This window comes from Lygodium microphyllum, chromosome 21, assembly GCF_053477565.2.
Source record: "Lygodium microphyllum isolate KBCC chromosome 21, Lygodium_microphyllum_v1.1.10, whole genome shotgun sequence".
Classification (NCBI taxonomy): domain Eukaryota; kingdom Viridiplantae; phylum Streptophyta; class Polypodiopsida; order Schizaeales; family Lygodiaceae; genus Lygodium; species Lygodium microphyllum.
In genome coordinates, this window is record NC_141155.1 from 84,635,854 (window position 1) to 84,661,573 (window position 25,720).

The following is a 25,720-nucleotide window of genomic DNA, read 5'->3' on the forward strand; positions in this document are numbered from 1 at the left end:
GATGGTTGCGATGTGATTTTTGGCATGCCTTGGAATCATAGAGTAGATTCAACCATCTTCTCTCAGAAAAAGAAGGTAGAACTCACCAACAAAGGCAAGAAATACGAGATCCAAGTTGGAGTTTCTGGAGACACTATACCTATGTTAAGCCATATGCAAGTCTCTAGAGCAATTAAGGATTGTGTTCAATGTTGTTTGCTTTATGTCATTGATGTAAAAGATAATATGAATGTTGAAAACCAAGAGTGACTTCAGCTCTTGGAAAAGTATAAAGATTGTTTTTCGGAAAATCTTGCTTATTATCAACTTCCCCCAGAAAGGCCAGAAGACCATCATATTGATATTATTCCGGGCAGTTCTTCTCCTAATATAGCACCATACCGTGTGAGCCGTCCTCAACATGAAGAAATCAGAAAGCAAGTCGAAGACCTACTCAACTGTGGCCTAATTAGGCCAAGTAGCTCACCATTTTGTTTACCGTTTTTTCTTGTTCAAAAGAAAGATGGCACATTCAGGATGTGCATTGATTATCGAGCCCTCAACAAAATCACTGTGAAGAATCGGTTTCCTATTTCCATGATTGACAACATTTTGGATCGTCTAGGAGGCTCAAAGGTTTTCAGCCGCATTGATCTAAAGAGTGGTTATCATCAAATTATGGTAATACCACAAGATGTACACAAAACTGCTTTCCGCACTTCATACGGTCTTTATGAATTCTTGGTGGTTTCTTTCGGATTAACCAATGCACCAGCCACCTTTAATCAAATGATGGAGCGCATCTTTAGAGAGCATCGACAATATGTCGGTACTTTCTTTGATGATATTCTTGTCTTTAGCAAGAATGAAGAGGAGCATAATCAGCACTTGGAGATTGTTTTACAATTACTTCAACAAAATCAACTCTTGGTAAATGGTAAAAAGAGTGAATTTTTTACGCTGAAAATAAATCACCTTGGGCATGTCATCTCTTCTGAAGGGATTCAGATGGATCCTGAAAAGATCAAGATAATCCAAGAATGGCCTCATCTTCATGATCTACATTAGGTGCAATCATTTCTTGGCTTATGCTCTTATTACCGCCGCTTCATCAAGCATTTTGCACATATGGCTTCTCCACTTCATGACCTTACAAAGAAGAAGACCTCTTTCCAATGGAAGGAAAAAGAGAAGGCAGTCTTCACAAGGCTGCAAACAGCTCTTACTTTTGGACCTGTTCTTATCATTCCAAATTTGGTAAAACCATTTGTGGTGGAAGCAGATGCTTGCGGTGATTGTATTGGTGCAGTGCTAAATCAAGAAGGCCATGCCCTAGCCTTTGAAAGCCGCCGTCTAAATGATGTGGAGAAAATGTATGCACTTTCTAGAGTGCCTCGCATTGCAACTATTACAGTGGCTCATCATGAAGATTTTCAAGCAATGAAGAATACTTATGATGAAGATACTGATTTTGCAGCAATTTGGTCAAATTTATAGCAAGGAGGTTCTCATCCAAATTATTCCATCAAAGACGGTTACCTTCTCATGAACAATCGCCTTTGTGTCAGTCTTCGTGTTCGACAAAAGGTGCTTAAAGAAAGTCATGAACCCCCATGCAAGGCATAGAGGAAGGGCAACCACTCTAAGTGCAATTGAGCGCTACTTTTATTGGCCAATATTACGAAGAGATACACATAACTTCATTGAGGGTTGTCTAGTATGCCAAAAATCCAAGTATGATAGACAAAACACTCTAGGATTGTTGCAACCTCTTCCAGTGCCTAAAGATCCATGGGAATCTATCACAATGGATTTCATCTTAGGTATTCCAAGAACACCTCAAGGTCATGATATGATTTGGGCCATAATTGATCGATTCAGCAAGCAATCACATTTTATTCCATGTCATAAAACATTAAAATCCGCACAAGCTGCAAGACTTTTCATTCAACATATCTTCAGATTACATGGTATGCCTTTTGAGATCATTTCAGATAGAGACTCCAAATTCACAAGTAACTTTTGGCTTGCTTTATTTGAGAATTTGGGAACCACTTTAAAGTTCTCCTCAGCTTTTCATCCTCAAAATGACGGCCAAACAGAGGTGATGAATCTCACTCTTTTGGATATGTTGAAAGCTTATGTTAGTGAACATAAGTCACAATGGGAGAAATATCTTCCATTATTGGAGTTTGCTTACAACAATACAGTGCACTCATCCACAGGGAAAGCTCCAAATGAAATAGTACAGGGTAAAGTGATTCCTCTTCCAATTATTCGCACTAAAGATAAGATTTTTGTTGCTGATGAGTTTGCTTCGGATTTAAAAACAGCAGTGGATCAAGTTTGAGCCATTATTAAAGTTGCCCAAGAGCGACAAAGAAGCAAGCAGATAAACGAAGAAGATCTTTGGCTTTTGAAAAATGTCAATGTCTTGCTAAAGTTTGATAAAAGCAGGCTAAAACAAGGTTCCGGTCAAAATTTATCTTTTCCAAAGCTCTCCAGTAGATACTTTGGACTCTTCAAAGTGATTGAGGAAATATATGAAGTTTCTTATCGACTTGAGCTTCCTGCTCATTGGAAAATACACAATGCTTTTCATGTAAGTTTGCTAAAACCTTACATAGGACCAGAACCAAAGGAACCCATTACTGAAGATGCCCCGGAAATTGAAGAAACAGAGCAACTCTTGGAACCTGAACAGATTTTGTTTCACAAGTATCGAACCATGAGAAGTGCCCTTGTGACACGAAAATTCTTACTAAAATTCAAGACTCTACCCACAACAGATGCACAGTGGGTAGATGAAAAATTCATGAAGGATTACCCAGACATTCTTCAGCCATATCAAGAAGCTTTTTAACCGAGGAAAGTTGAATAAAAGCCATAGGGCTGTCACAACTCTATAGAAACAGAATTTGTATATTTTTTTATTAATTTGTCTATATGATGGTTTATTAAATTTGTTTTCTTTGCACTAATTAGATATAAAGAAAAGTGCAGTGGAGCTGGCCACTGATGAGTGGTCACAGGTTATGGTGGACCCACGCGGTGGCTTAGAGAAAAGATAGTTGACTCTTGCATCTAGATTGCCCGATTGGGCGCTTGTGACCAGAACTCACGCATATCAGGGTTAGACTTGCACACAGAAATGATTGATGCCTTGAAGTGTGGGCTAGATCCGCCAGAACAGACAATTACAATCAACAAGATGGCATGATCATGAAATGCTTGTACAATGTGCATGTGTGGGCTGAAAACTTGAAATGCACATTTCTTCGCATAGGAAGTCACATGAAGATTTTGATACCGTTTTTGCGATGTATATGGATAAAGCTTTCATATGACACCCATATTGGGGGTGTCTCTAAATTTTAGGAGGTTCCTAAATTTTAGGAGCCTCGAATTAGCTTAAAAATGTTAGTCCTAAAAAATAGGGATGTCATTCTAAAAATAGTAAATTCTGTACTCTGAGTGTGCTTACTAAATTTGGTTATTTCTATTCTTGACAATATTCAGTCCAAAGAGGAAGGCCATAGAGAAGAGAGAAGTGTCAAGACACTTGTCACACAAGTTTCCAAGTGTCCCACCACTTGTCACATCTCATGACATGTTGCTGGACACTTGTCTTGTGCTACTCCACTTTTCACTTTTGTACTAGGTCTTCCCTTTCCTATAAATAAAAGCTCGTTTTTCTTCATTTAGCATCATTTTTCTTTGTTTTAAACTCATCTACAGCACCGACAGATAGCCAGAAACTGGCCCCATCCATCCCCATCATCATCCCCCACTTCTCCATTATGAAATTCCTCCATATTCCCTCTTCTATCACTGCTGTTTTATAGGACAACAAGCCTGTAAATTAATTACAGCACCTCCTTCTTGAGCTCTTTCTTCGATTTTAGCAACAAGAAGCAAGCCGTATCCATGTACTGCTAATCAACTATGGAGAAAGGCTGATTTTCCCTCTTTCTTCTCTCATACTGTAAAGAAATTAGTTCTTATCATTGCATAATAGATAATGCATGTGTGTTTGTACATCTTTGCATGATCTTGTGAGAGTGAGAATTACTTCTTCTCACTCTCAGGTTGATTGTAACTGAGCTCTTCCCTAAGGGACTTGGATTGAGCAGAAATACATTCCTTCGGTGGGGGGGGGGGGGGGTTTGCCCATCTTCAACCTTCAATCTTGTCTCCATTACTTTTACATTTTCATGGCTGTAATTTTGTGAGTAATTTTCATTTTCAGCTTTAAGTGTTTATTCTCTTTTATATTAAATCTCGAAGACAAGCGAATTTCATAATTGTTAAGCATACTATGTTGTTCGGGGCGTTTACAGATTTTCACCCAAGACTTGCTCTAATTGGATTTGCAATTGGCGAAATGCTATTCCAATTTCACAATGGATGGGTTGGCATTTGGAATCCTTGACAATACAATATCTCCTAGAAAGTGCATTTTGTACAAAAATAATTCATTTTTCTTGTCATGAATAACTAGCTAGCTTGTGCTTATACAATTCATTGAACATAATGTGCAAGTGCATTCTATGCTCCACCTAATTTTTTGAATAGATAATCATGTCATCAAAGAAAGTGTTCACAAATGCTTAATGTGGCTTGAAGATGCGATCCATTACTCGATTGAAAGTGGAAGGAGCATTTGTAAGTTCAAAAGGCATGACAAGAAACTCATACAACCCAAAAGATGCCATGAGAGTTGTCTTAGGACATCGTTTAGTCTAATGTGTATTTGATGATAACCACTTTTTAAATCTACATGGTTTAATATAGCTACATATTGCAATGTTATCCATAACGTCATCAATCTGAGAGATGAGAAACCTGTTTTTTCTCATAATCTTATTCAAAGAACGATAGTCAATGCACATATACCATGAACCATGCTTTTGCTACACCAAACGCATTGGAGAACAAAAAAGAGTTGAGCTGGGCTGAATCAATCCTTTTTGTAATAGGTCATTCACCAGACTTGTAATCTCCTCGTGCTAGGTAGCACCGACATTCTAGGATGGCATATTGGGTGGGCTATTTCTAGGGATAAGACCTATGCCATGATCTTTAGGTTTTTTAGGTGGTAGTTGCCTTGGAAGTGATTGGGAAAAGTAATTAGCATACATTTTAAATGACATGCGATCCCTCTCTAACTTAGACATATTCCCATCATTCTGACTATCATCCTTATCTTTACCAAATAGCGAGTATGCCAAAAGATGATTTTTCATTACTTTAGAATTGAGAGTTGCAAATACAACAGGGGTTGATTTCCCTTTCAACTTTACATCAAGTGTGAGGGTATGTTTCTTATGCTAGATAGTGATATCTTTTGTGCATGAATCAATCACTGTATGCATATGGTAACAAGTAATATATCACAACCTCTAAGTGGAGCAATAAAGGACTCTTCGCTATCCACATATCCTTGAATATGCAACCCAAGCTTTCCAATGAGCGGTAGTATTGGTTTTGCGTGACATTTGCATTTCTTTCCCTTGGGATTTTCCTAAATTTTTGATTTTCATGTTGCTGTCTATTGGGACACAATCATTCGCAATGTGACCCTCCTATTTAGGAATAAAGCATTTATTAGAAGCCATCAATTTCCTATGTTGTGCCAATGTTTGCAGGCCCTTTCTTTGCTGTTTTGTTCTCTTTTCACACTAGTTTCTAGATCCACCTCTTTTCGCGGCCTTAAAACAACTTTTTATTGAGCTTCTCTTGACTCTCTAGGAAGCTCAAATCCTCCCACGCTGCAAAGCATCAGTTGTAGCAGCAATCTCTATCAGTTGAGACGTGTTAGACACGATCGATTTTATGCAAAAATCCCTAATTTCTTTAGGAAAGCCACAAATATATGTTTCCACTTGCTCATTAAGGGGTATGAGACAATAATAAGCTATGGGAGCAATGCATCCCACATTTTCTTATTGTATTGCTTTAGATTCTTGCATTCCTTAGCATCTAGCTTATTCTAAGCTTTCATGATGCCCACCTCAAAGATACTTGTCAACCAATTTGATGCAAATTGACGCGGTATGCTACCTTGCATCAAAAGTGTAGACCACCATTGCAGTGCATTTTCCTTTAAGAAAGTGGTTGTGTTTCGAGTCTTTGAGGATTTGGTAAAGTTTCCCCTTGAGTGGAATGCATCAAGCTATTGAATGAAACTCAGCTTTTAGTCTATCCTATGCACCACTGAAGGACTCAAACTTCACTGCTTTTCTACCCTCTTCATAGTCTTTTGTTGTTCCTTTGGGTGTCAAGTTGTCATATACTGGCTGCTGCAAAAAGGGTGCATTTGTTCAATTTACATGAAAACCAACACCATATGAAGCATTTGCATGACCGGTATTCATTCCTTGAGCTCCGTAAACATTTGGGGGTGTAGATGCATTACCAAACATTGTATCTTGTGCCTCAGGCATCACACCAATGTTGCCATACATAGGGTTTTGCACATTTCCGGCCATACTTGAATACATTGGGCCTTGCATACCATGCATTGGCTGCTACATACCATTAGGATTTGTGTCTACATTCTTGCATGCGGTCCTTGTCCAACCATAGCAAGAGAAATCGTGCCATTGCCAAAGTATCCTGGCTGCCCCATTATAGTATAAATGCATGGTTATCCACGATCCATTAGATTGGCACTTCCATGTTGGCCTTGCATTTGCATTCCGTGCCCCATAGGTACCAATTATATTGCTTCATTTGCCTATCTGGGAGCTTCAAGTGAAGGCTTTGGCATTACCTTCGGTGTACATTGTTGTCTTGAAGGTGTAGAAGATGACTTCTTCTTCTTGCCCTTGTTGCTCTTTGGAGCTTTCAAAAATGGGGTGAACTAAGAACCTTTACCAATTTAGCAAAGAGATTTGCTGTGTTCCTCATTCGATTAATTGGTCATCAAATTCCTCTTCATTTTGCTGGTCATTAATCTCAATATGCCTTGAAGGGCCTACATCTTGCTCAACAACAACATTTTCAGTTTGCTATGCATCATGAGAGCCTTGTCCAAGATTAGTCATTGAATTTTCTTCCTCCCCATGTGAATCTCCATATTGAGAGGCATCATCAATGCTTGATTCCATCTACTGTATGAAGACATCTTGCTGTAATTTCTCAGTTCAGCCCAAAAATCAGCATTAGCATAAAGCTTTGGCTTGCAATTAGGTGCCTCGGGCCCACTAAATCAAGGAATTGAGTGGTATTTGGGCAATGGAACCATGAAACCAGCCTTCGTTCTATAGAGGGGTGGTAATTCCTTGATCAAGCACTTAATTACAACAATCATGAAATAAAAATAAACTGAAATGCATACTTTACCTTCAAAATCTTGGATAGTGGACACACTATTGGTCCCAAAATTGGTGTCCCTTTCGGGATTTCTTTATCTTCAATTGCTAATGGATTGATTATGAGCCAAGATTTCACAATCTTCTTGCTTGATCCAAAAGTCCTTTGTCGTTTCAACAATCAGCATATAAATTGGGCGAATTCTTAATTTTCACCCAGAACTTGCTCTAATTTGATTCCAACTAGTCAAATGCTGCTGCAAAGTCACAATAGATGGCTTGGCATTTCAAATCCTTGACAATACCACAAATCGTTGGTGATGATTTTAGTATATGATGCCTTCTATTGATAGCATAGGTTTTGAGGTGGTTACTAAATCATCATTGAGGGATTATAGCGGAATGCCATGTGCTGTCCACCGAATTTGGCTAAGATGTTCTCCAAATGGGTGAGATCTTTTTAGACTAGGCCCTTTGTAATGTGGAGTGGTCCCCAACCTTTGTTGACCCTTGGATTGGTATTAATTAATTAACTAATGCTTGTTCCTAGTGTCACCGTTGACACTTAAAGGCCAAACAATTGTCATAGGGTTCAAATGGACACCAACTCAGCACCAAAGTCTAGCTGACATGACTTATCACAACTTTTTCTTTGATGTCCACTGCATCCTCAAGGTCCTTGGCTTGTTACCATGAAATAATTGCCATGTGCATCACATGTGCTAAACAACCTTGCACATTTGTTAGTAACTTTATCAAATGTTATCAACAAGATTAAACTATCTCAAACTTTTTGTCCTCGTGACATAGAATGGTTTGTACTTTTGATGGGATGTTTAAATAGAGGTGATGCCCTTCAATTTGTAAACTTAGGGTGGGGTAACATGCAATTCTTGCCAACTCAATATGTTCAGAATACTTTCAGCATAGTGGAACTTGTAGCTGTGTGTTGTAGTGTATCATTTTTACAGTTATGGATCCGAAATGGAAGCAACATGTTTTCATGTAGAAGCTATGTTTCTTCAATTAGGTACATGGTCTTCATTTATGATGTTTTAGTTGGTCTTGTTAGGCAAATCCTATTTTTTGAAGTGATTTTGGTAATTTCCTAGGAGTTATTGAGCACACTATTGGATTCTTTTCATGGGCAAATATTTAATGTGCCAAAGTAATGCCATGCTTGAATTCAGTCAAATACTTGGATGCTTTTCTACTTTCTTTAGAAAAAGTCACAATTAATAAGCTCTCTCCATGTTCATCCATTTTTTGTACTCATGTTTATGACTACCTTTGAAAAATTTATTTTCATATGTCAATATACAGATAGGCATATGTGGTGGTATGTGCATTGGTGTCTACCTCAGTTGATGCATGCATTCCAATGAGTTTTTAGATGCTTTTATCAATCATGAGAATATAAAATTTAAAAGACAGGTTACATGGCTTGCTTGCTATTGAGCCGACCAGAGTGGCGTAAAATGAGATCTTTTTAGTTCACGTAAGCAAATTATCACAAGAATGGAAATTTTAAAACCTTGTTACAATTATTTCCATGAGAGTTTTTGCTGGTATAGACTTCATATATTGTGGTGAATAAACATGATGCACTAGTGTATGAAGAGAAGAACATTGAACGCATCAGTACAAGATGTTATCACTTTGTAACCATGAATCAAAGAACCCAATCCTTTTTTTTTTTTGGTTTGTACTAGAAAGCATTAGAAATATCGATGTTTTAATGTGGGTAATGAGCATTAGCAAATGATGCTAGTGGGGCAAGTATCACATATGCAAGGCCAACTTGGTAGTGCCAATCCAATGTCTTTGGAATGGCAAGGCATGCATGCTAATGTGGGTTGCTTGGGGTACTTTGGTAATGGTTTGGTTCTCCAAGCAATGGCTGGTAATGCTTCAGGCATGGGGATGCAAGGAGCAAATGTATGCAGCCACATATATAGGGTAAGCAAGGCCCAATGTATCCAATTATGGCAAGTGGAATGCAAAACCCCATGTATAATAATGTTGGCATGATGCCTTGGGCACAAGATAGTATGTTTGGCAATGCATATGCAACCCGAGCTGTTGGTCTTGGAAGTGGAATGATTACTTACAAGTTACGTAGAACTATATGATCGGCTGACTGATCATTTGTGTACTCTAATTTCCTTCTTGTTTTCTCCTCTAACCTTGTAATAAGACTGTCATGGGTAGTGACAAATCCCTTGCCAGAACTCAAAGATAACATGGAGGTGCAGAAATAAGATCAAGATGCTATTCTTCTAAAATGCTATTATGTCCCTGGCCAAACATGAGTGGTTTGAGGCAATGTGGCTCATTGGTAGCTGGCTGGGAGAATTTTTCGCTAGTCTACGACAAAGCTATCATAAGGACGGTGCTAGAGCCTCATCCTTTCGTTTAAATAAACTTGTAATTCATCACTAAATCTATTACTAGTGTATCAAATCCAAACGCCAAAAGAAAACTGCTTAATTTTGAAAAATCTTACTTTAGATTCTGAAAATATGGAAAATTTTGAAAGTTTGGGCATGCCAATCTACGAGGGCTGAAAAATATAAGCCTGAAACTGGTTTTAGGTTTCTGCTTGAGTAGAGGTGGAAATTAGATGAAGATTGGATAAGAGAGAACTGTGAAATATTAAGTTAAAATCTGCAGTGAGCAACCTTGATTGATGTTGTCGGCATTGCTGAGAAAACAGGCCTCTGCACAATCGCAGGTAACCAAGATGATGCAGAACAGTTTTGTGCAAGTCACAACAGCCTTGCTGGAAGTATTGGTTGTGTTCAATAGAGCAAGATGGTTTTGAGACGTTGAACTTTAGTTGATGGCTAGGCAGCCAAATTGAGTCTTCAGCAGTTGCATGCAACCCAATCTTGCTGTGATAGAGAGAAAGGAAACAAGTCTCAAATATAACTAAAACAGAACAGGAAGAAAGCTGATACAACATACCTTAGTGTCATAGCATGCCAATGAGGGCCCTTGATTGGAGGGGCATGAGAGATATTTGGCTGAGTAGAGATATATCAGTCATGACTGGCTAGAGATGATCATGATACTGATTGCAACACTGAGCATGTGGGAGAAAAGGCCCATAAATAGACAAAAGCACCTGAAAAAGGAACAAGCAATGAGTGAAAGAAAGATGCCATTTGATGTTGGAGAAAGGAGACTGTTGCTGCACGCTGCTGAGAGCCACATGGGCTGCTTGGGAAGGATTGGGGGACAGAAATTACAGATCTATGGAGACTGAGAAATGTTAGTCCTCCATGTGATGTGCCTCTGAAGAAGGCTGCTGTCTAACAGAAAAAGTCTATCAGACTGAGAGAGTTCTAGTCTGAACGTTGTCGTTTGACTCAAATTAATGCTCACAACCAGGAGATAGACATGGAAGAGAATAGGTAAACATGTGTGCTAATACCCCAACTCAGATCTTGGGTGTGGCTGAACGCTAAAGCAGTAGAGAGTATGGAATATTAGGGGTGAATAGCTCGTAGAAGGGTGAACTTTTGGGAACCTTGGATTGGCCTAAAAATGCTAATCCTGAAAATTTCAGAATGCCATTTTAAATGCAGTAGGCAACACTCAATTTGCTAGCCTTTTATAGTTTGCACCTTCTTCCTTTTTCTTATACGTTGCTATTGTCACTGTGTTTCGCAAAGGGAGGGTGAGCGAAGGGAATCAAGCTATTATGGTGGACACAAGGGCCACTCACAACTTTATCACACTGGAGTGTGCAGCCAAACATGGATTGAAATTGTCTAAGGCCCCAGAAGGATTAACAGTAACATTTGCACAAGGAGAGGCCAAGGAAGTGAAACAGGTCTTTGTAGTACAAGTAGAAGCTGGGAATGGGAAAGCAAAACTCAACTTCTTAGTAATCCCCATGGACAATTTTGAAGTTATCCTAGCCTTGGAATTCTATGATAAATATGTTATTGCAATGTTTGGAAAGGGGGTTAATGAGATGATGCTGGATATGCAAGGAGAAGGCGTCAGAGTACCTTGATTTGAACATAGCAACCATCTTAATGGACATAAAATACAAACCTACTCATGTAATATAGTTAGTCTCTATCCTTCTTGTAATTTCAAGATAAAGTGGTTGGTAGGTTGCTCTTTTTGGTAATTTGGATTAGGAGCTGATTGGATGAAAGCATTCTATATACTTCATATAGTTCTATAGTGTTCATTCTTTCACCTAACCACTTCATATTTTCTTTTCCCCTTCTCCTTTTGAGTACTGTATTTTGAGGATGGTCATCAAGGAACCCTTGGTGCAGGTGCTTATCCTTTCCAACCTTTTGGAGAAAGATGAGCATGATGGCTCCAATCGGGCCATTTGGTCTTGCAAGATTGAGTGCCTTGGGTCCGGCTTGACTCTCGTGTTCATTTCTTCATCTTCATGAGCTGTCGAGATTCATTTCTTGTTCATATTTGCCACATTCGCACTCAGTTGAGGTCTCATATAATTTTGAGAATGAGGTGCCCAATACTTCAATTGACTCAATTGAAAGTAGACAATAAGAAGATAACAGAAACAATTGATTGGAAGGAGCTAACAATCAAGTAGATTGTAGTGGAAGCAAACAATGTAACAATAGTAGAAGTGATTGGACATACTCAAAGAGATAATGCATTGATTGAACATGAATGATACAATGATAAGAGATGTGAATCAGGTCTGCTCACACTTCCTCACTCTCTTTCTCTCATATACAATCTCCCATACAATGTATTGAGACTAGCTCAATATATATTAGTGAATGTGGTAGAGTGTAATTTTGCTTGAAAATTGTAGATCAGTAAATGCTAATTCAAAATTAGCTTAAGTAAGGTCTTGACGATCCGAATGGTCAAGGTGTAGATCATGAGTAAAAGAATAACTTTGTAGAAGATGATAACTCTATCTGATGGCTAGATCTTTCCAAATCTATGCTTTCATTTCCATTCAAAATTAGCTAAAGTAAGTTCTTGACAATCCGAATGGTCAAGGTGTAGATCATGAGTAAAGGAATAACTTTGTAGAAGATGATAACTGTATTTGATGGCTAGATCTTTCCAAATTTGTGCTCCGAGTTAGGTATGTCCGACAGTCCTTGAAATGCAGGAAAGGTAGGTAGTTGAGGTCTGAGTGCCTATATCTCACCATGGAGTAAGCATTAGCATAATTCCAGTGGTCGAAGTATGAAGAGTGATCTTTTGAACATTCTCTCATTTTACATCAGCAAAAGTTAATGGTTGGATCTGAAGTTATTAGCTCTAGAAGTTTGCACTATTGTAGAGAGTTGAGTAGTTGAGAAAAATTAGGCTTGAAATGTAGGACTTTTGACCAACCATATGGATGTATAAAGTGGTACATCCATGATAGAATATTCTTATTGAGCTGTGTACTAATGTGTCATTATTGTCCCATGATGATTGTGCTTTCAACTAATGCCATTGTGTACCAGTTAATAATTGCTTGTATGCTAGTTAGTACTAGCTATTTGCTAGTTTGCAACTAGCTATCTTCTAGTTAGCAGCTACCTAACTAGATAGTTCTACTTGTCATTAGTTCCGTGTTTGCTAGTTATTAGCTACCTATGTGCTAGTTCTTGGCCGAGTTTTATCAAGGTCCAAACCCAATTGTCTTCACTCTATCAAGTTAGAAATTTTGCACATAGGATGAGCCTTGAGACGAGGCTATTACAACTTTTTATTGTAGATTCCCCACTGTAAAAGATGACATCACTGAGATGGAGATTTGGGATGAGCCTCATCTCTTGGCAAGAAAGAGGCTTGGATATCATGGTTGGGACTTTCTTGTCACATCTATTGTCTCCAAAGTAGGATATATTTTTCACTAGCTTGCTTAGCTCTCGTATTCGGGAGGATGTAGTCTGTATGGCTCTTGAGCTAGGATTGACCAATTTTTGGGAGAAAAGGGTATTGATGGGAGCTTGGCAACAAGCACCATCATTTTATTGTCAATAGCCTATAAGGCACTGAGAACGATGGTCAATAGTAATTATTACTTTAACTTCATTACGGTGAGTAGATATGCTTTGTTCATGATAGGCATAGCTTGAATAACGACTTCACCTCCTTTGAGGCTACTAAACATGCTCAATGTAGTTGTAGGATGTATTCTCCAATGGAGTTTATTATTGTATTAATTGGCCAAAGGTAGGGTGGTTATTGGAGAAATGTGGAGGAGTTCTATGTAGAAAGATTGATCCAAAAGTGGTCCCTTATTTGCTCTTTATAATTGCAAAGGCTATGCTATATTGCCTGCCACATGATGAAGGTGCTGAGGACTCTTGTTGTGAAATGAGGCTGAGATTTTGGACTTATGTAGATTAGACAATCTATTATATGGAGGATGATATTGTTATGTTGAAGAGGCTTTGGCCTACCTTATTTTTGAGCCTGGAGGTGTTATGCATTATAATAGATGAGGAGATCCACTAGGGAATTGTGGCTTTTGACGGGGTATCTCTTTTTGATGCGTTTGTTCCCATTGAACCTCAACACATAGAGGATACTTGTTTGGCTTCTCTTGAACCCGAACACATGCACGGGTAGCATCTCGAAGTCTCTTCTTCTTCAAATCTGATGGAGATTTGTCCCTTGTGCGGAGTCTCAAAGCTCAAGGAAAGGAAATGCAGTGGTAGTTAGTTGAACTGCACACTCCATTTTTCGTTTGTGCTTGCATCTATGAGGATGTTGCCTCTTCAGTTCCAACCTGATCGCTTTAAAGAGGACAAGAAAGAATGTGATGAGACGAACATGAATTCATGGTTGGACAAATGGATGGCGTATTTTGATTTTTATCAGTTCGATGACACTTGCTTGATATTGGGAGGAAGAGCTTGGATGCATACTCTCAGGAATTTAAATATTAATTACATAAAACAAAGGCCTTGGACAATCCTCAAGCGTTGCGTTACATGCAATACCTTTTTGGATTGCTGCCGGATTACTAGAATGAGGTACTCCGCAATCCTCTTTGCTCAATTGAGGATGTCTATAGGTACACAAAAAGTTTTGACAACAGTGTGGCTGCAAGTAGGGGTAGCCAGTCGTCTTCACATGTCCAAAATCTAGCGCAGATTGTAGAGTCCTCTTCAGCTTCAAAGGGTAACTAGAGGGATAGATGGTCATGTATGTTGGGTTCTATGTGGGCTGTGATATTATGATAACGTAGCAATTCATTCTTGGGAGTGACTCGATTTGGTGAAGGTATGTGGAGATCCACTAGGGTATTTTGGCTTCTTCATAAACCCAACTTCTGGCATAGATTGGAGTCTGCATGGGCTTCCGATAGGTGATTAGAGGAATATATGGCTAGATGCGGTGGGTTCTATATGGGCCTTCATATTTTGAGAAAATAGCATTTCACTCTTGGGAGTGAATCTATATGATGGAAATCAAAGCCTTCTAGAATTAACGCCAATGTTTGAACCAACTTTAGTACGGGTGTACAGTGCAGAAGAATTTGTACTGAATGCTCCTTAGAGATGGGATTTAGTGTTATTGAGAATCTTTTACCAACCTTCTCTTTTTAGGGCAAAAACATTTGTAGTAGTCCATTTCTCGTATCCATCTTCTATTTGTTTGTCATTTTCTTTTGTCTAGCTTGTGGTACAGTGTCATCTAGCACAAGTGAGAGGGGTAGTATGGCATGATTGATCTAAACTTCCAGAACTAGGCTTGCTGGGCATGCTACTAATCAGAGGGTTTTTTTTTCCCTCTTTACTTTGGCTCTGACACATTGAAAGGTTCTTGGGCCAAAGTTGGAGGACTTCTGGGGGTCAGTAATCTAGGGTAGAAGAGTCTGTGGTCAAAGGCCTTATGCTAGGTTGATAGACCTTGGATTGATGGATTGGGTGGCTTCTCTTGAGTTGTTGTATCAGTTGCGTTGCTAATGTGTTTCTTGAGTCACCTTCAAAATCTTGTTAACCTGGTAGTATCTCTCAGGTATTAAATGGTAAGTGTTCCAGCTGAAATTCATATGGCATGGCAGAGGCATTTTGGCTGTACCAAGTAAGTTTAAATAAAGGAAGTAAATATTCCAGTTGAAATTCGTTTTTCATGGCAAAGACATTTCTGCCGAACTAGATAAATTTAAATAAAGGAAGTAAATTGGCATCCAATCTTTGAGAGGAGGCATAACTGAAGCATCTAAATTCCAGGTTTGTAAATTCACACTCTTTTTTCTGTAGAACAAGATGTTACTTGTATCATGCCTGGTATACTGTCAGCTGAACATTAATTGAGCTTGCTCGTTTTTGAGTAGAGTCAAGATCTTGAAAATTTACTGCTGTCTTCTACTCTATTCTTTGTTCAAATATGGGTCGTGTGACATGGACAGTGAAAGAGATAAAGCCCAATTGCGCCTTGCATCTGCGAAAGGGGTCTTACGTCTGGCACGACGATGGGATGTGCAAATTCCTGTGCAGTTATTTCATGCTTGCATGTATGTTGCACAGGTATGCAATATTGGCATGATCTCAGGACACTAATTGTGTGTGTGTGTTTTTTTTTTTTTTTTTTTTTTTGGGTTTGAAGAATAATTGCGACATTTATTAGTACCTTTTTTGTTCTGTCAAGTGTTGTGCTTTATTGATGTGGTTGGAGGAGAATAGCCACTGATGCTGCTTTTTTGTTTGATTGTGTTTTCTATTTGCTTTCAGGATTCATATATTCAAGTGAGGCAACAATTTCTAAAAAAAGTTCACCAGTATATGAAGGATCATACTCTGAACCATAAATATGCCAGTGCTTATGACTTGGTTGCTTTGGATTCATCAAGAGAGATTCTGACAAATGTAAACATCTTTTGGAGAACATCACAGTTCCTAGGACTCTGCCTGTTTTTGACATGTGCTCCTTGTATGTGCAGGCCAAACATTACTTAGCTGATTTTATTGAGAGTTGCCGTCGTGAAGTCAGGTTACAGCAGAAATCTGCTGGCTTGGAAGCTGATGCACCCCTTCTTACTTACAACCCTGAGTATGTATTGATGTACTTGGTGCATGTTCTAGCACACCATCCTTCATTTCCAGATGCAGATTCGACCATTGCAGATGCATATGAGCCATTTTACAGGTAATTGTAATGTTACAGTACATGGTTGACTTTTGTTGAACACTGGTACGATAGTGCTGATGGATTGAACTGCATGCACAGATTCCTCCTGTTTTTCCTTCGGTACCTTGTTCTCTCTGACAGTGATGGTTTGGGAAAAAAGGATGCTGATAATTTACCTGCAATTTTGGCTATATTTCGCACAATCAAGAGAGCAGAGGATGCATTGGAAGAGAATAAAACCACTGTGAGTTCAGACCTTACTTCGTCTCACAGGGTTATGCCACTCTCCTTTTTTAGTTGTAACTACAATTTCTCTTACCAGATTTGCATTCCGCATGTATCTTCTGTTCTTCCTGATATAACAGCCAGCACCAGCTGTGGGTGACGTGCTTATCATAGAAGTTCTCTTTTTTCAAAGAAAAAAAAAAAAGTGTTAATGACACCTTGGAGTGGAACCCCTGAGGTAAAATACGAAGTATAAAGAAGACCCTGTAGGAGGTTGTAAGTACATCATAAATGCAAACCAACCTCTTGGGCTATAATGTGTCACAGAAGTTTTAAAGCTGATTGATATAAATTTGTAAGCAATAATGATTTTGCTACATCATATCTTGCATGGGCAAGATTGTGGTTGTCTAGGAAACGTTGGTGATGTAACCATTGCAGTGGTACACAGTTGGGTTTAGCTTTTCATTATATAGGCTCAATTATAGGGCCCCCCCTGACTAAATTCTGTGAAGTTGCATTTGATCCAAGGGTAATGATGGTTAATATATTCCACATAGCTGGACACCGTTGGGGTTAGCTTCTCTGTGTCCAGGCTCAATTGTGGGGCTGCCTGGTTCCCTACCTAGTTGCATTTGATCTAAGGATATGAGCCTATGATGGTTTGCACGTTCCACATGGCATGAAAGGGTAAATGAACTGACAATTTAGTCACCTAGTTTACAAAGTGAACCAATTGTTAAGGCATAGTGGCCATTGTATACAGGTAGTTTCTGTGGACGGCTTAGGTTGTATCTGAATAGCTTGTTGCATTTCTAGGCAGTCCTAAATTTTCTTCAGAATCAAGCAATTATGTTCCAACTTTTGTTGGCTCACCAAAGAGTCCGAGTTAGCAGGTACAAAGAATGATATGTTAAGTGTTGGCAAATGGTCTTGGGGGTTGCTTAAGATGCTTAGAATGATATGTATCCGATCTCATCAATAAAGTATGATCCCTTTGTGCGGTATGAAGAGTTAATGAGAGTATGGCTTTTAAATGAGTAGAAATCAGAACTTCCAATTGGAGAGAGAGATGTGATACATGTTTACATGTGTGTGTATGCATGCGCATCTGTGGGCACGTGTGTGCATCAAGGCTTTTCTTTGGGCATTAATTAACTAAGAACAGTGCTTTTATGCACACACACAAAGCATGTGGGTATATGCATGTATGTGTGTGCATGCATGCATAGATGTTGGCACCTAATCTTAACAAAAGGTTCTGTTGGCAGTCGTACTGGCATCGCTTGATACAAAAAAAGTCTATTAGAAATGTTGGTGAACAATATTAAAAAGAAATAGGTCAAATGTACTTGTGTAGGTGTTTTCCTAGGGTGTGGGGTTTCTTAACAAAGATTTAGTGATGCCTGTTCGGGCCTTGTCTGCATTTTTTCCCTGGTTGGTTGCAGGCCTTGCATATTCTGTGTGATTTGGGCATTATCATTACAAAAGAGCTTGGGCGGAGCAGTCTACACTCAGAGACATATCCTGGTGTGGTGCCATTGCCGAGTTCCTTTTATAGAGTGAAGACAGACGATTCACATGACAATGGCAAGGTATGAGTAAAAGCTATTTCCAAGTATTTCCAAATTGGTCTATGTATGGTTTGGGAACTGTTAATTTTCTTTGTTTGGTCTATTTCCAAATCGGTCTATGGACGGTTTGGGAACTGTTAATTGTCTTCTTTGTTTGGGTTACTTTGGCTTGTCTTTGGATGTTTTTCTGAGTGAAGTGGGTGTGCAGGGCACGTGTGTGTCCATGTGTAGACACACTTGTACATTCAATGATAGTGTGCAGGTTTTGGGGGGGGGGGGGTTGGGTGGGTTTGGTTCAGGATTTTTTGGTTGGGTGTTTTTGTTGTGTTTTTTTGGGGGGAGGGGTGTGTTTTTGTGTAGGTGCCTGTGGGGCGGTGGTGGTTGGGATGCGTGCGATGATGCCTCTGCACTTTACACCATGTGGGTTTTCACCTTTTCTGAGCTTCTTCAATAGTGTGGGAATGTGGGGGTCGGTGACGGTACGGTGTGGACCTGTGTGTGATACCTGCAGAGTTGTTTTAGAAAAAAGAAATGCTTTATTTAGCAACACATTATAGCAGTGGGGTGAGCCCTGCATTACCCTGGGGTTGGGGGTGGGGTGAGTATGTTTGCGTGTGCATGTGCATTGTGCATAGAGTCTTCCTCTGGACAGATTTTGGAGTGACCAATAGTGTTGGTGTTTGTCTTGAAGGTTGATGGGAGTGATTTGCCAGCATGCCTGGTTGAAAGTGATGCACTTTATCAGTTATGGTCTAGAGGCTCTCGACCTGGACAGGTGGCACTTTTCTTTCCATTAAAGGAGCAGAATAAAAGGGTTTCTGTTATTTTAACATCTGTCAGAGTCATTTAACCGAGCAGCATAAAAGGTTTCCATTATTCTAACATCTTTCAGTGTCGTTTAACCTTAAGTAACCTTGTTTAGGGAAAGTGCATGTAAACCTTTTTTTCTATGTTGGTGTCTATTGATGATCCATGAGTTGATGTGCACTACTGATGAATTTGATAAGTGTTGGTGATTTGAAGAGAGTGATTATTGCAGTTGAAATACCCCATGTATGCTTGAGACACGTTCATCTGATGTGTGGATGCTTATTCACCGCCTATTCTCCTCTCCCTTTCTACTTGGTTTCTCACTTTGGTTTCACCCAAGTATATGGAGACACACTGTATTTAGGCTCACTATAGTTGCATTCCGTCTGCGTATGGATCCATGTAGTACGATCTGTCCAGTCCGGTCGGGGTTCTATGATCCGTATGGGAATCTTCAGTCCAGATTGGTAAAAACATTTGACCATTTTCTGACCTGTGGAGCTTCAAAAAAGTGTCTGCCTGCCTCTTTTTGGCCATTTGATGATCATTTTCTGGCCATTGTTTCATTGTTTTTGGGTCAGATTTGCATCTCAACTGTCAAATTTTTTCCTCTATCTATCATCACAAGCTTCAAGATCTTGCTTATTCTTCTTACTTTTCCTCTCATCTACGTCCACATGTACAAAATCTCCAACTGCCTCCTCTTCCTCTACCTCCCATCTTCTTCTGGTCATCTACCTGTCTCTCTACATTCTCCTCCTCTTCCTCTACCTCCTCTGTGTCACCCTTACCTTGAGCTCTAGATCTGTTTCCTCCTCCTTTACATCCTCTATTGGGAACGTGGATCTAGCTTTAGCATGGGTCATCATGTTGGAAGCAAGAATTATAAAGGCTTGTATTGTAGTATAAAACAATGTACTTTATCTAAAATTCTTTTGTGCATGTTTTGTCCTGTATTAAGTCCGTGTACTAGAGACATTGTGTGAATTGTACTTTGGCTACCGTGGGGCTCATTGAGCAGAAAGGTTCAAAAATAAAATTGTGAGTATACAGAAGGGGTTTAGTTTTGGTATTGAGTGTTGAAAATTCCAGTCTAGTTAGTTAAGTAATCTAGAAAGGAAATCTTTCAGTTTGGTATAACAAGGGTGTATTTTCCTAGATGAGCTTGGTGGTTGGAAAGCCTCAGGTCGGCAATTTCAAAAGAGTTAGTTATCTTGCTTCACAAAGGCAAAGCTATGTCTAATGCTACTGTAATACTGTCCCCAGCAGTGATAGCCAGCTAGCTGGCTTCATAAATGTTATAGTGAATCTTGCACATGAGCACAAGTAATGTCCATGATACTGTTAAAGGACAATGTTGCTGCTGAAGTTGCTGCATATGTCACAAGGACATAATGATTGGGGATATTACTTCTTGAATCTGGTATTGTGAGAAGTGATGAAGATTAAAGAATGCATATTGCTGATCGAAATTACTAGTCATGGTGCTACTATACGTAGTGAGGGATTGGCTTTGGTTAATATCGCTTGTGCCCCATGCACTAGGAGCTACCTTGGCACAGTGAAGATGTTCTGGGATGTCATGGATGTGTGTTTTTACACCTTGGGCAAAGTAGTGTTTGATAATACTTGTATCTCTTGGACCAGTAAGGGGAGCCTAGCTGTGTTATTTTTGTCTGGACTCAGCATACTCTTGGAGACTCCTTTTTTCAGTTCATTGATAGGATGAGAAGTTTAGGGTGGTCTGGGCTGTGGTGCTGAAGATAGAGTCACAATGGCGGTACAAACAATACGGTTATAGTGTATGATCTCTCAAATGTGGCTAGCCAACCAGCACTTGGGGTAGATTTATGAGAGCGCAATGGAAAATTCACATCTGGATGCCAATGATGAGGGGACAATCTGGATTCTGCATTCTGACTGTTAGCAGCAGTCCGGCTGCATGGGCTGTGTTTGGTGGAGCAAACAGCTGCGCTTTAGTGGTGGCTGCTGTGTGGCAGGCTGCTATTGGGTCTCATCAATGTATAATCCAAATATTTGGGGGGAGAGGACATCCTTGTTTCATCCCTAGAGTGGAATGAGTAGATGCTTATCGACCCTCAGATGTCCTTACTCTGCAAATCACCCTCTCATATAAGGTCAGAATCCCAAGTGAGCTGCCTAGGCACTTCCATGTCAGATAGCCTATGCATGACTTTTATAATGCTAGAATCTTCTGAGGTGAGCTGCCTAGACATTGCTATGCCATATAGCCTATGTATGAAATTAGCTTTTCAGACTATATCAAGGCTTTGCGAAAATCCACAAAGCAGCAATAAATCTATGTCTCATGAGCTCCTCTCTCCTCAATAATCACTTTGAGTGTAAGGATATGATCCAATGCTGAAAAGCCTCTCCTGAGTCCAACCTATCCTTGTAGCTTGAGACCCTCTTTGTGTACCCAACGGCTCAGTTTATGCTCAAGAATGGAGGCATAAAGCCCGGCCAATAAGTAACTACCATTATAGTATGGTAATTTGTAGGTAAGAATCTCTAGAAAGACTTCACTTGTAGCATATATTGAACAAATATGCAAGAAGTTGTGCTGCCATATTAGCATATGCTTCAACTACTATGCTACATAGCGAGCATGATCCTATGACTTCCACATTGTCACATGCTAGTCCATGCTCAAGTTATCTAAATCTTGCTCCTATAGCATGTTGTTTGATGCATCATAGAAAGATAGTTGATGGCAAGCTGTTCTGGCATTGAAGTCCTCCAATGAAGTGATGATAGAGAGAGAGGGGTTTGCATCTCCTCTTTGACTTGGACACTTTTTCCACAAAAGTAGTTTGGTTTTCTCCCTCTCTCAACATAGAGTTGTCTCGTGCCTTGAAACCAGTCTTCCTTCCTGGGAGAGGGCGGCAAGCAATAAAATTCACAAATCTGAAGGCTAAACTTCATCAAATAATCTTGGATAGCCCACACCTAATTGGCTGCAACAAATAGTGCCTCTTGCAATCAGGGTTGTCACATCCGACGGTGTGTGATTGGTATAGTCGGATACTAGTATGATACTAATTGGACTAATAAATATTGGATCTACGTCCGATGCATGTCCGATGAAAAAAGACCATATAATTTAAAGTCTATATTTAATGTTTGGACTTTTTTTTTGCAAATAAAGTGTGGCTAATTATCTTACTTTAGAAAAAAACCTTGAATATAAGGAAGTGCTCATGCTGAAAAGACTAGCTGGAGCTGATGCAGAGTCACAGATATATCAAATGTACAAGCCTTTCAGGGTGGTCTAGGGGGGATAGGAGCAAGAAGCCATGGAGGGGAAGGGGGGGGGGGGGGGGGAGGGGGTGTGTTGTCATTTGGGGCTGCTTGCCTGCATCACGAAAAAGAGGTCCTGGCCACCCCAAGTGCACATGAAATGACAACGGAGCTCTTGACAAGCCTTGGACTCACCCTGCACTTGGTCCCGTCGGCCGCAGAGGGAGTGGATGATGGAGGTCTAGAGCTCTGCTAAGGTTGCCTGTACTGAAAGTCTCTCTTTGCCAAAAGCCTTGTGACACCACGCCTTTCAGATTTGCCATACAGTAAGACTTCCTATGATCACCTAAACCTCAGAGCGGTTTGTTGTGGGCTCTAGTACCTGGTGGATGGGTAGAGCCTCCAAACGGATCATTGCGCACGAGCGTGCCTCAATAATGAATATTGTGTTCTGTATCCTGGCCTCGTACAAAAGGTGATGGCCTTGGGTGATTGCTTGCCAGCAGAAAGCTCCCCATGAGACACATCCAAGGTTGGGTGTAATACGGCGAAGGATGCAGCATGCTCCTCTCCACACGAGCTGCGCCGCCTCACACGACTAAAGGCAATGCTTTGGGGTTTCTAGAGGCTGTTGTGTGCAACGCTTACAACCTCCCTCTTGTATTTGGGCTAGCCAACTTTCCACTACCAAGCCGCCATGTGCCATTAGCCATAAGAAATATGATACCCTCCTTGGCCTTCAACTATCCCATAGACGCCGTCAGAAGGTCTGTCAGAAAGGCTCCGTGATGCTGTGCTCCGGCTAGTGCTTGCTACATGATGGCGCCCAATCCATGTCCTCCTGCATTAGTACATGTCTGCCAATCTTGACTGTGTACTCTAGGAACCTCAATGGCTTCTTGGCGACCGTAGTGGCCGGCCATAGATAGTCTCTTGGATCCCACTCCAGCTCATCAAGTGGCATGCCCTCCCAGATCAAGAGGCGCCACTCCTTGAGCTCCTTCCAAAAGACATAAGGGTATGAGTTGGGGCCACCATCCTGTACACCTATCGTCATGTCCTGATGGTATGAGCTGGGGCCGGCCTCCCAACGCCTACTGGATGTGGGTGCGCTCACCAATTTGGGCCCATTCTCGATTTTTGACATGGGGATTTCAGATCACCGGTTGAGGTCGATCTCCTCCTAGCAGCTTGGGGGGCTCTGGATTAGGGCCTTACGGAAGCCATGCCACACACGGAGCAAGCTACGTAGGAAGGGGAATCTGGGGGGGGGGGGGTGATCTGGGCTGTCATAAAGATCCATCTCAGGGACGGCCTCCACTCTTCGTCTAGCCTCAGTCTACAATCTTGAAGACCCTCTTGCCATAGGACCTTCTAGGTCTACCTTCCTGGTGTGAGGCATTGGACTACTAGCTTACCCAAGAGGGCCATACTCTGATACTCTGGGTTTATGATCCCAAGCCCTGCCTCTGACCGATGCCGGATGAGGGTTTCCCATGCCACCTTGGTCCGAGAATCCTTGGAACCGTTTGACCTGGACCAAAGGAAGTTTCGTACTAGCTAGCGAAGCTGCACTACACATGATGAGGAGAAGCACCAACACGAGGCGATGTACTAGGCCGTCGCTAGGAGGACTCGATTCACCACAAGGGCTCAGCCTGCTAGGGATAGACGAGCAGTACTCCAGTAGGTCAGCTTCCTTCAAATAGAGTCGAGAATTGGAAGAAATTGTTGGCCGGGGTTGATGTCGAGTCCCACCGGGAACCCTAGGTAACGGATAGTCTGCCCTCTACTCACGCATCTAAATCCCAAGTGGACGTTCCACTCTGTACTAGAGTCCTGGTCTGTGAGGAAACCAATTGACTTTCCCCAGTTGATTTTTCGCTCCAGCTGCAGTACAGAACACCTCAAGAGCTAGTCTCACTCTCTCCAACATCAACTCATTGCTCTCTATGTAGAGTGTTGTATCATTTGCATAGTCTAAGTCTAACAACTTCGTCTCCTCTCTCACTGGAAGTCGGAGGCCACGTAAACCGCTCACGCATGACCTGATGAAGTGAGACATCGCGCCTGCAAAGAGTAAGAACAGGTACGAGGCCAGGGGGCAGCCTTGTCGGACCGATCTCTCCAGTCGAAACTCCTCTCCTCGCCTGTCGCCTATGAGAACCTTGCTCGTAGTCGATCTATAAGTGCGGAGACCTCGTGGATCCATGCTTGGAGGAAGCCCAACCTCACCATGGTGCCCTTTAGGAAATCTTAGTCCACCCTGTCACAGGCTTTCTTGAAATCTAGGAGTAGTATGGCCACTCCTTGCCCACTGTGCTGAGCCCACTCTGTCACCTCAAAGAAGGTGAATACATTGTCCAGGATGCTCCTGTCCTGGACAAAGCCTGTCTATGTGTCATGAATGATGTTTGGAACCACAGGGCGTACTTGCCTACCAATCAACTTTCCGAGTGCCTTATAGGCCACTGACAATAATGTGATCGGACTTCACTAGGAAAGCTCCAACCGGTCTTTCTCTTTGGGGAGAAGACTGATGAGGCTTGCGGAAAGACTTCTTGGTATCTGTCTCGAAGTGAAAATCTCTTGGAAGGCCATTAATAAGGGGTGCTTCACCACCTCCCAGTAGGTAGTGAAGAAGGCCTTAGAAAGGGCATTCTCTCTCGGGAATTTCTGCCTGTCCTGTGTATGGAAAGCCTCCTCTAATTGCTTCTCTGTGAAGAGATCTAGGAGGGAGCGTCTCATCTCCTCTGTGACGAGGGACAGGATGTGATCCCAGACCTGCTGTTTGCAACGCTGTCCTTTGACTGAGGCTGTCTCTTGCTGGAAAAGACGTTTGTAGTAGTCGATGGCAATCTCCATCACCTCATCTGGGCTAGAGCGAATCCTCCCATACTGATCCTGAAGGCTGTGTATTTGCTCTGTTGAGGTGCCGGGATGGTGTGCCGGAAAAAACTCCTTGCACATTGTGTCTCCCTTTCGCGCCCAGAAGGCTATTGAGTTACGGAATGAGAACTCCGAGCGCCTGTCCTCTAGGCCGACGATGGCTGCTCGTGCGTGCACCTCTTGTGCGTGGAGGATGGGATCCCCTGGTGTTTCCTGTAATAATCTTTGCGTGGTTGCTAGGTCCCGTTGGAGTGCTTTTTCCTCCTCATGTGTTGCCTGGCTTGTAGGGCTGCCTCCTGCAGATCCTGCTCGACTCGGCTAGGACCTTTGTGACCTTCTCTGCGATCCGTTCCTCCTGCCCCACTCCTAGTCCAAATATGCTCAATCTGTCTCTTCACCTCCTCCCTCCTGTAGATCAAGTCAGGGATCCAATAGGATTGTGTACCTAGGGGAAGATGTTGGGGGATCAAGTGTTAGGAGGACGGTGCAGTGATCGAAATAGAGTGGTGCCAGCCAACAGCCCTATCTAGCCTTTGCGAGAGCATTCCCACTCCCCCACATAAAACTTGCGCAAGT

At 41.2% G+C, this 25,720-nt stretch overlaps 1 protein-coding gene across 5 annotated transcripts in view; it reads left to right on the plus strand.

The window, feature by feature from the left end:
• The window catches only part of LOC148018230 (sister chromatid cohesion protein PDS5 homolog A-like), a 203,863-nt gene that overhangs the window by 81,021 nt on the left and 97,122 nt on the right, over positions 1 to 25,720 (plus strand). For 4 of the 5 annotated variants that reach the window (XR_015687776.1, XR_015687777.1, XM_087662282.1 and 1 more), the window contains exons 19-24: positions 15,667 to 15,784; positions 15,989 to 16,123; positions 16,198 to 16,403; positions 16,485 to 16,629; positions 18,059 to 18,205; positions 18,876 to 18,959. Coding sequence is in view for 3 of the 5 variants with exons in the window: in XM_087662282.1 (XP_087518408.1) it covers positions 15,667 to 15,784; positions 15,989 to 16,123; positions 16,198 to 16,403; positions 16,485 to 16,629; positions 18,059 to 18,205; positions 18,876 to 18,959 (835 nt within the window). In the remaining 2 variants the exon portion in view is untranslated. Of the gene's footprint in view, positions 1 to 15,666; positions 15,785 to 15,988; positions 16,124 to 16,197; positions 16,404 to 16,484; positions 16,630 to 18,058; positions 18,206 to 18,875; positions 19,051 to 25,720 lie in introns of all 5 variants that reach the window. The other variant, XM_087662284.1, reaches the window with a different exon arrangement.